This window comes from Elaeis guineensis, chromosome 5 (genome assembly GCF_000442705.2).
Source record: "Elaeis guineensis isolate ETL-2024a chromosome 5, EG11, whole genome shotgun sequence".
NCBI classification, from domain to species: Eukaryota; Viridiplantae; Streptophyta; class Magnoliopsida; order Arecales; family Arecaceae; genus Elaeis; species Elaeis guineensis.
The window spans coordinates 132,670,923-132,682,085 of record NC_025997.2 but is presented as its reverse complement, the minus strand read 5'-3'; the positions used below and the strand labels follow the sequence as shown (position 1 = coordinate 132,682,085).

The 11,163-nt window shown below is 42.7% G+C and overlaps 1 protein-coding gene across 7 annotated transcripts in view; it reads left to right on the top strand.

The window, feature by feature from the left end:
• The first annotated feature begins 596 nt into the window (after window positions 1–596).
• LOC105046242 (RNA polymerase II C-terminal domain phosphatase-like 2) overlaps window positions 597–11,163 on the top strand; it is a 41,878-nt gene continuing 31,311 nt past the window's right edge. For 3 of the 7 annotated variants that reach the window (XM_010924771.4, XM_029264907.2, XM_073258717.1), the window contains exons 1-8: window positions 599–1,195; window positions 1,279–1,749; window positions 2,175–2,385; window positions 3,945–4,102; window positions 4,199–4,269; window positions 4,380–4,485; window positions 4,569–4,658; window positions 5,656–5,716. In XM_010924771.4, the coding sequence (XP_010923073.1) occupies window positions 926–1,195; window positions 1,279–1,749; window positions 2,175–2,385; window positions 3,945–4,102; window positions 4,199–4,269; window positions 4,380–4,485; window positions 4,569–4,658; window positions 5,656–5,716 (1,438 nt within the window). In that variant the 5' untranslated portion in view covers window positions 599–925. Of the gene's footprint in view, window positions 1,196–1,278; window positions 1,750–2,174; window positions 2,386–3,944; window positions 4,103–4,198; window positions 4,270–4,379; window positions 4,486–4,568; window positions 4,659–5,655; window positions 5,717–11,163 lie in introns of all 7 variants that reach the window. The other 4 variants (XM_073258715.1, XM_073258714.1, XM_073258716.1 and 1 more) reach the window with 2 other exon arrangements.

The following is an 11,163-nucleotide window of genomic DNA, read 5'->3' as shown; positions in this document are numbered from 1 at the left end:
AATGGCACTGTCTGTACTGTTTTAGGTCAGTTTAATATAATTTTGCTCCTTCTTACCAAAAAATAATATGCAGAATAATTTCACTGTCGTTTTTATTAAATTTATCTATCCTTTTCTCTTGAACCTCTGCTCTCGGAGACAAAGTGGAAGCATTCGTACCTTATACATGTTCCTACTACCGCTCGACCCATAATTGCACCACCAGTCTGTGTGAAGGTTGCATATTTATTTAATTGACATAGCGGGTTCATGCCATCCATCTTCTTAAAACGGAGCAAAAAGGGGTCTGCCACCGACTCCCCTCCCAAGTCCCAACCCTTTCCCTTTTTTTTTTTTTGTGTGTGTGTGTTGCCAGGGCTCGTTATCATCTCCTGAAATATTGATGGGTCGAGTCGAGGCTGGGTTTAGCCGTCCATTTGATTTGGCCGGACCCAGCCCAACGAGACGCAGCACTCTCGCTAACACGGATCCTTGCCCGCGCAGAAATTCGTGTGCGCGTCCGGCTTCGGTCCAAGGTGTGGTCTCGTATTACCGCACAAGGCAAGGCCGTAATTGTCAAAGAACGCTCTTCCGTCTATATAAGGCAACCCTTTTGCCTACTTTGAACCGCCTGAGGCCTTTGGGGGACGGGGGCGGCTCTTCGTTCTGACTGAGCCACCCACTGCGTGGAGTGGAGAGAGAGAGAGAGAGAGTGGATAGAGCTGCAACGGCATTCTTGGTTCCTTTCCAAACCCCAACACATCCGCAGGCGCGGCGATTTCTCAACGGCATTGTTGCGAGTTGAGCCCCCGCAGTACTCCGGAAGCCCTAATTTCTAGTCGTCAAGCCTCGACCTTCTTCTTCTTCTCCCAGTCCTTGTATACACACTACACTGCTAAATTTACCCGATCTTTTACCCTCTGGATCGAATCCCCAATCCCTACCGATGAGTCGGTCAGGGATCAACTCCACGGTCTACCATGGAGAAGTGTGCCTCGGAGATGCCGAGGTATTCCCCACCAACAACCACGCCTTCCCCTTCCCCAGCAACGAGATACGCATCAGCCACCTCTCTCCTCCCAGCGAGAGGTGCCCTCCCCTCTCCATCCTACAGACCATCTCCCCTTTCTCCGTCCGCTGCAAGGTCCAGGCCAAGTCCGTGACCGAAGAATCCCTCCTACGCCGGCTCTATCTCTCCTGTTTCCAAGAATATAAGGTTCGTGCCCCGTGCCCTGTTTCTGTCATCCTATTTTCCTTCCCTCCTCCTTTGGTCTCAATGCTTTGCTTTACTTGCTGCAGAGTGCCGTGGTGGTCGTCGGGAAGGAAGAATTGCATCTCGTGGCCATGCCGAGCAAGGTGGAAAAAGTCCCTTGCTTCTGGTGCTGCGCTGTGCAGGCTGGTCTGTACGCATCGTGCCTGGGTATGCTGAATCTGCGGTGCCTTGCGATCGTGTTCGATCTTGATGAAACGCTCATTGTTGCCAACACGATGAAGTCATTTGAGGACAGGATCGAGGCCTTGTCCCGCAGGATCGATGTCGAGGATGATCCTGTTAGGGTTTCAGGAATGTCCGCGGAGCTCAAGCGGTACATCGAGGATAAGGATCTGTTGAAGCAGTACATAGAGAACGATGCTGTTTCCGACAACGGGAAGCTGGTTGGAGTTCAGAATGAGGAGGTTCCAGGACTACCTGGGAGCCAGGAGCGCATCGTTCGGCCTGTCATTAGGTTGCAAGAAAGGAACATTGTTTTGACACGGATCAATCCAGAGGTTGATTTCAAACCACTGACGCTTTTTGTTAGTTTATTTCTTTATTTACTTCTTTACACATGTATATATGAAGTTTACGCTCTATTCAGTCACAGTGATTCTGCCCTTGCTGATCACAATATAAGGTTCAATAGTGCTGTTAATATGCATATGTTCTTGTCCAAATCTCTCTCGGAGATGGAAAAAAGAAGCCGTGCCGGCAATATATGTTCTGCAGGCAATCTCTAAGAATCGTGATAAACAAAAGTTGGAAATATTTGTTGCTTATTGGAACTCATCAAGAATTTGGTGTTGCTTTTCAGCTGAAGCTGTTTCCAATCAATATGCAACCTTTTAGATTTGTCAAAGACAGATGCTCTCGCCGTTTATTGAAGGATAGTATATGTGTTGCTGTCATTCAGTGATAAAATCATTTTTTTCCTCAGATCCGCGATACTAGCGTGTTTGTGAGGTTACGACCTGCTTGGGAAGATTTGAGGAGCTATTTAAATGCTAAAGGGCGCAAAAGATTTGAGGTTTATGTGTGTACAATGGCTGAAAGAGACTATGCTCTGGAGATGTGGAGGCTTCTTGACCCAGAAGCTTATCTGATCGGCTCGAGACAACTTCTGGATCGTGTAGTATGTGTAAAGTCAGGCAAGAATTTTTAGCTTTACAAAGAAGGTTTGATTTGAATGATGGCAGATTTTTACTTCTTAGCTTGAACTATTAACTAGAAATTGTCTGAGCTATACTAGCACCTATAATATATACTCTTGTTTTGTTACTTGTATTATATCCATTGTTTTGCTGTTTATGTTGTATTTCTGGCATCACGGTAGTTATTTTCTCATAAGCACGCCTTATACAATGGCTGAAAGAGACTATGATCTTAATGTGATTGTATTGTGATTAGAAAATTTCAGACTGTGTAATTTCGACATTGATTTTATACACTAAGGCATTGTTTGGCATGATGGCATCACTTTCATTTTTGCTATTCTCAATAAAAGAAAAATAAAAAATTTATTATAATTTTCTAAATTTTAAAAATATAAACATGTTCTGTATAATATTTTTCTTAAAAAAAATATAAACATGATGATGGAGGCAGAGTGATAATAGTAGTGAAGGAGGCATTAGTGGTGTTGGTGGTAGGGCTAATGGTGGCATGGTGGAGGTGGTGATGAAGACGGTGGCGGGAGCATAGTGATGTGGCAGAGGCGACGACAATGGCAGCGGTAGTGTGGTGGAGGTGGTGACAGTGATGGCAGTAGTGAGCTGCCAGCTATATGACGAAGGTAGTGATGATGATGGTACTTGTGTGATAGTAGTAGTAATGGTGGTGGTGTTGGTGTCGGCAATGTGGTAGAGGCGATGATGATGATGATAGCGGTAGTGTAGTGAAGACAACAATAGCGGTGGAGATGGTGTTGACAACGGTGGTTGAGGTGACGATTGTCATGATAGTGGAGGCAATAATGGTGGTGGTGGTAGAGATGATATTGATGGTGGTGGCAAAAAAACATGAGTTTCTTATTTTTGAAAATATTAAAACTAAATATTTTTTATTTTTATTTTTTAGAAATAATGAAACTGATTTTTGAAAATATAAAATAAAAACAATAGCATGAAACATGTTTTTTGTCTTGATTTTTGTATTTTTTTTAAAAATAGTAAACAAGAAATAAAAGGGATTCCCAATAGGTCCTAAGTTACCTTGATTCTTATAATTTGCTTAGGTACCGGTGTTTGATATGTATTGCCACTTTTGGGGCCTTCTATTACTTGTAAGATTCTCATCTGATAAACATGTATGATAATTTTTAAAAATTATCACTTTCAGAAAATTATCACTTGTGGGACATTGATGTTATGACTATAATAATTATCACTTTCAAAAAAAAAAAAAAATACTATAAAAATTATATTGTTTTTTGAAAGGTTTGCTTATTAGACATGCTTCTTCTATGGGTTAACAATGTCCCTATTTTTTTTTTTTATGTAATTACTGATGGATGTTTCATAGATTTGATAGGACACGTAGTATTTGTATCCAGGTTATAATGTTTTATAAAAGAAAATTATAAACACTTCACTTTGATATAGCTTACGTTATGCATGAACATGCTCACTTCATTTAAGTATTTATAAAATATTGTCAAGTCGGATTCCTTATTTGTGAATACTCATCTTCCATTCCTTGCGTTTGTTAGGTTCAAGGAAGTCATTGCAGCATGTTTTTCAAGATGCGGTTTGCCATCCAAAAATGGCTATGGTGATTGATGACCGGCTGCAGGTTTGGGATGATAAGGATCAACCTCGAGTTCATGTTGTTCCTGCATTCACTCCATATTATGCCCCTCAAGCAGAGGTATTTATTGCAGATTGACCTTGTTTATATTTTGGTAATTGGTAGAATGTCCATCATAACTCCAACCCATATTTTGTTTTAAACTTTACTCTGCAGATGGCCAATACTGTTCCTGTTTTGTGTGTTGCAAGAAATGTTGCATGCAATGTCCGAGGTGGTTTTTTCAAGTATGTGAATAGATGTCAAAACCACAATTCTTCATTGTATTATTAATATACAATATACACTGTTTATAGTGATATATAAATATATACTCATATATGAAATTGATTGGCAGAGAATTTGATGAGAGCCTGTTGCGGAAGATATTTGAATTGTGTTATGAAAATGATATACTGGATTTACCTTATGCTCCAGACGTGAGTGACTACTTGATGTCCGAGGTATATTTGTTCTATTAATTTGCAGTATTTTAGTGAGATATCCGTTTGTTCAGAAGTTATTCTGAGTTTTGATGGTTTGTCAGGACACTAATGTTGTACCGAACAGCAACAAAGATGTTCCCATATCAGAAAGTATGAATGGTTCCGAAGCTGAAAGAAGATTAAGTCCACCGGTAGGTTCTATTTCTCAAAATTTCTGGTTAAATTATCGTTCTTGAATTTCATGCTTTCATGGGAAACATCGAAGAATAAGATGAATGCAAAATCTGACGATACATCGATAACTGATGACTATTATCCATTTTTAGGTGTGCCTGGTTTCCGTCATATGTTCATTTTTCTCAGATGTTTCCAGCAGCGCTGAATTTCTCTGTTTGTTGGAGTCGCGCTGATGTTTGTGTCAAGCCAGTTCATTATAATCATGCAGAATCATTGTTTTCATTAGTATCTAGATGCCTGTTTATTCTCATATGTTTATTTTTCTCAGATGTCTGTATCAAGCCAACATGTTATTGTCATGGAAAATCATTCTTCTTTTCAGTGTTTATACACTTGTCTATTCTGAAAAATGATCAGTGCGAAATCTCTCGCTCTCTCTCTCCCTCCCTTCCTCCCCCCCCCCTCTTTGCTCTCTGTGCATGTGTGTTGCAACCTAATTAGGATAACGGTAAGTAAATGTTGCAAGTCAATCATCTGGTCTGCATAATTTTTATCTTTGCCTGCGCATGCTGCAACCTATGCACATCATACATCAACTTGCCTGTGCCTGTACCCTGGGAATCAACCTGCTCTGAAATAGATACTGAAAAAAGGAGAAGACCCTCCATTATGGTCAATTAGTAGCTTGTTGATGCTTCTTCAAAATCGTTATGCCTGTTCTGACATCGTAGCCATCTTTTTAAACAACTTGAGTTTGGTTGTCATAAAATGGCTAAACACTCAAAGCTTCAGGCCAAAAACTCCTATAGTAGTGTACTTGGTAAGTATGGAGCTTAATATAATTTATAAATTTAGAATACTAGAAGCTCAAAATTTGTTCAATAATAACATCTCTCAAGCTAAAATTCGACAGGCTCATGCTGCAATAGGTTATTTGAAATGTCCATAATGGTTTTATTTGTTAATTTGAGATTTTATACAAACCAGCTCATTCAAACGTTGCTATCTCAGGTACACCTTGGCGATGAGCAACAGATGCAACATCAAGCACAAACATCTCTTTCCTCATTGGGTATCATTATCTTGATCTATATGGATTTTTGATTTTACTGCTTCATCATTTATTTATTCTTGGTTATGTATCTGAGCACCTTCTCTATCGGCTTCTCCACATGAAGTTTGTTAAACACACACACACACAAACACATGTTGCCGCTGAAATCTAGGACTCGGTTTGAGTAGCTGAAGCAAGGTAGTCAAAGGTGAAAGGTGTCGCGCTTGGGGTGTCTGGCGCCCTTGAGGCAAGAGGCGCCAGAAAAGCGCTTGTCCCAGTGAAGTAAGGCACTAAAATTGAAGAAAAAAATAAAAAAAATGATATATATATATGTATATATATACATACATACATATACATATATATACATATATAGATACATATACATACATACATGTATATATATACATATATAGATACATATACATACATACATGTATATATATACATATATAGATACATATACATACATACATGTATATATATACATATATAGATACATATACATACATACATGTATATATATACATATATAGATACATACATACATATAGATATATATACATACATACATACATATATATATATATATATATATAACAGCTAAAGATAACTATTGTAACATGAATTATCACATAATTAATAATTTAAGTATAAAACATATATAAACCAATAAAATGCTCAACTAGTTCAAGATAAAGTATATGGTAACAAGCCATAAGCAGCTCTAAATTCATGAATGAAATAGAAAACATGACATATCCTAAAGTTCATCAATGGGTCTTGTAAATAAAATAGAAAACATAAAATGAAATCATATAAATGAAACAAAAAAAAATAAACAGCCCTGAATCCTAAAGTTCATTAATGGAATCATCAGATTCAATTTCACTTGCATAGTTGTCATCACTTTCATCTTCTCCTTCATTGGATTAATATCCTTTAACATCTTCTTCTATCTCATCTAAATCAGCTTCTATCTCTTCAAGACTAACTTTGCCATACTAATTGACCACTTTATCTCTTATTAGTAATAGAGTTGAGAGGTTAAATGGGTGGTCTTTTAGGTTTTTTACATTTTTCAGTCATTAAAAAAAATAATCGTAGAGTTCACTGAGGCGTCAAAGGCAAGTGCCTCGCCTCACTGAGAAAGGCCCTAAAAGGTGCCAAAGGTATGCGCTTGAGTGAATGGGCATCGCCTGAAGCATGCAGGGGCGATGACTCCTTCTGGCACCTCGTTTGAGTGCCTGAGGCACGCCTTTTGGCGCCTTTGATGTCACTGGACTGAAGAGGTGGCACTGTCCTTCGGAGAAATGACCTGCAAGATAAGTCCCGATCGGAGTTGGCTTTGGCAGAGATCCTTCGACACTCAAGTTAGATCTCAAAAAAATAGAGAGGAGTGTTAGAGAGATTATGCATACGTACCTTGGAGGTCTTCCGTAGGCGGTTTTTGTAGGTGAGGGCTAGAGAGCCATTTTGGATAGGTTGTCTAATCGATTTGGGTGTGATATGGCGGGATTTTCGTTTGAGTTCATCGGGGTCAGGCGGTTATACTTGCCTAATCTGTTTTTAAGAAAGTCGGATTGTCGCAGGTGCTTTTGAATTTGAAATGAGAGTGCTGGTAGGATTGGACTGGCTTCATTTGTGGAGGCTTCGGCATGGTCTGATGCATGTGGGCACTGAAGAAAGATGGCTGAAACCAGTTGTACTCACTAGGGCAAGGATCGATAGAGTCTGAAGTATGTCTGTCATCGAAGTCTGGGATAGACTTGTCCAAGTGCCTGTCTGCTGCAGAAGCTAGGATCGGCTGGTGGAGCATAGGTCATAGGTCGAGGTCTAGGTCGGTTGGAATTTGATGGAAAGAAAGGCTGCTGGGGAGCAAGGATCGTTGGAGCCCAAAGTTGAGATCGGTGGGATCCGAAGCTATGTACTGTGACTTCCCGTGGTCCTCCTAGGGTTCAAAGAGACATCTCCATCCAGGATCGAATACATTTATCTCCAAGAGTGCTGCGATATTGGTCTTGTAGACTCCATCGTGTGCCTGATCCATGTCTTTGGTTTGGGTGACAGATTATTCCCCAACACATGCCCCTACTCCCGAGTTTGGTGCGGACAAAGGGAGTACATGAGTTCTGGTTCGTCGAAAACATGCTGTCCTTTGAAGAAAAATGGTGCCTGCGGCCCTTGGGCTGAGTGAACGATCATACCAGTAGGTAATTATGATCCTGAGGCGATTAGCGGAATTTGAAAAGTGGCGTGCCTCATTTTCAGTACAAATCATTAATGGGCCGACTGACGCCTCCTACTCGCCAATAGGGATATGCCAGGTGTTACATATTGGATGGTTGGTCGGGATTTGGTATCCAGGCTGTTTGGCTCCCCTACATCTATAACAAGAGGGGCCGTACCCCTTGCTTCTCTTTTTTATGCTTTCGGACCTTTCGTAGCTTTTCTCTTCCTTCTCCTCTGGTCTGTCTCCTTGCTCCAAGAGTCTTTTCGGTCATCTTTCTGCCTCGAGAGTTTTTTTGGGTTACCGACGGCTCCCCTTTGAACCATTGTCTTTACCTTTTGCATCACCGTAGGTTGGTTTTTCTTCTTGGTTTTTGTTGCGGAAGATTTTTGACTATGGTCGGAGATGGTTGGAGCGAGTCGGAGACTACCAGAGTGGCGTCCCTGCAAAATAAGTCATGATCGGAGTTGGCTTCGGTGTGGATCTTTTGACGATCAAGTCAGGAATCTGGCACAATAAAGGAGAAAGGGGGAGAATCGTGAGAGAGCACAAGTGTGGTGGGCACACGTGTACCTAGAGGGTCTCTCCCTTACCTCTATTTATAGAGGGATCGAGGTCGAGAGTGAAAAGACAGAGAGTCATTTCGGGCCACCTGGGCCGTACGGACCATGTCACGTGTTTCGATGGCAAGCGTGCACAATCGGCAAGGGAGGCGATGTGATGCGGGCGTAGTCAGTGGGCAGCTGGCAAGTGGCATGGCGCAATAAGATGACGTATCCTAACTTGACATGATTAAATAGAAACTATGATTAGCATCCTTTGACCTGCACTTTAGATGGGAGGTCGTCGTCTAGTGTCAGATCTTTCCTTCGATATCCAAGTCTGGGGGCTAACAGATCCCCTGTTGCTGAATGGAGGGCATCGGCCAAGAGGGAGGATCGGTCGATTTGCTCGGGTTCGACTGTCTGTTAACTGATGGTAGTTGGGATCGGTGGTTGGAGCAAGGACATTGGAGGGTCGGAAAGGTGAGGCTCAGCTTGACCCAAAGATCAATTTAATCTGCTGCACGGGATTCGGGGTAGTGAGGGTCAATCTTCTCAATGTAATAAGTTGTAATAGTGAATGACTCAGAGATCGATTAGGAGTAAGGATCGAGCCAAAGTTGGATTTTCCCTTAGCTCGATGCTCGATGATTGGGTGGTCTGATATGTGCGTGTCCCTCGAGGGTCCTCTTTTTACCTTTATTTATAGAGAGTAAGGTCAAACGTGGATGGATGGAAGGTCATTCCGATCGTGTCCCATCGCATGGAACCGCATAGGGCATCTTTAAATGGCCCTGATGGCGGACATTCCTTCAGTCGGCGTGCAATCGATCGTGGAGGGGATGGTGATGTGACATGGGCTCAGCTCGCGTGCAGCTGATAAGTGGAGTTGCGCAGCTAGACAGCATGGTCGGACAAGTTTGTACAAAGAGGAATGATTACGATGTCCTCCAGCTTGGACCTCAGACGGGGAATGGCTAATCGATGCTCGATCTTCCTCTGAAATAAGTAATCAGGGGTCGGTCAGAAAGGGGGATCAGCCAAATTACTGAAGTATGCCCAAGGCCCATTAGCTGCTGGGATCGGCCATCAGATTAGGATCCGAAAGCCGAAATTGGCTTGATCCCGAGAGGGGGTTCGGACCATGGCATGGATGTTGGGTGACCCTTGATCCTTAGTTGGCACATTCGCCATGATGATCGGGTTAACTGGGACGATGCAGATTCTGCAGGGATCGGTCCTGTCCTGACATTGACAAGAATATGCTTCGGTTCAGGCATGATGCCTTTCTCCAATATATACCCCCTATTCTCGAGTCCAAGGCTCAGATGGTTCGGAGGATGGGAGTATAACAGGCGGCAAATCAAGGGCGTACACCTATTTGAAATTAGAGAGACTGTCTTTCCAAAAGAGCCATCGTATCATCTGGCCATTAATGGCCAGAGGAGAAGAGATCGATTTTTGCGGGATTCGAAGGGCGGTGCGCTCCACTTTCGGAGCTCCTCATAATTGGTTATCTCTCGATTTGCACCGGCCATTGAAGGAACATTAGGTGTCGTCCATCCATCGGTTGTTGACGATTTCAGACTTGGGGCCGCATCGGATCCTTGCCCTTACAAAAAGGGGTTTAGGGCGTTCGATTTTCTTAATACTTTGAGTATTTTTCATCGACTTTTGGTCCCAGAGGTCCTTCGTCCCCGCTTCCTTAGGTCATCGATCATCTTCTTCGGCAGTCGCCTCTTTCTCCGTTCTTCCCCTTCGACAGCCAGGTGGGTTCTCGCTTCTTACCGTATTTTCTTCAATTTTTGCCCCTTTTTTCCTTTGCTCGATTTCCTACCTCCCTTTAAATTCTTGATGGCCACCACCGAGGGCTTCGGTGGGAGCTGGTCTTCAGATTGTTCCTTGGTGCCGGATGGAAGCATTGAGGAAGGTGCCGGGCATGAGATCGAATTGACTTTCGTACCCGATACTATTCGGTTTGTATTGAACTCGAAGAATTTGAGTTCGATCCAGGCCCGATATGGGATCCCAACCATGTTTGAGCTGGAGCTCCTGGGGACTAGTGGTAGGATTGGTGATCCTCCTGCGGTGTGGATCGGCCTTTATGAAGAGTCGTTCCGGGTCGGGCTCTGGTTGCCTGTGCATTCGTTCATTATAGAGGTTTTTCGCTTCTTTAACCTCTCTCCCTACTCCATTGTTCCTAATTCCTTTCATTTCATAATCGAATTTGTGGCCGTTTGCTTCTTGGTCGAGGTCCGTCAGTCCATCCCCCTCTTTCGATCTTTCTTTACTTGAAGAGGTGTACCATGGACTGGTGGTACGTCTCTCCTCCGAAGGGTGCCCTTGTTTTGATAAAGTGCAGAATTTCGCCGACGCCGGAGAAGCTGGAGTCGAGGGGATCGCGGCCGCCGCCGGGACCTACAAGGAAAGTCTAAACCGGAGTTGGAGGTGCTTCTACAAGACCCTTTAACGCTCAAGTCAGTACTCTGCTTCAACAGAAATGGAGCACTCGAATGGGATTTTAGCAGAGTTTCGAGATAGAGTTTAGAGCTTAGAGAAGAACGTATCTGGGGATCTCTTTTATAGATGGGAGAGCGTAACTGATTGACAGCGATGTTTGTAACTGCCTGGTAGTGGGCCGTTCGGGGCCACGCGGAGTTTGTTACGGAGAGTAGTGGTGTCTGTTGTCGCGA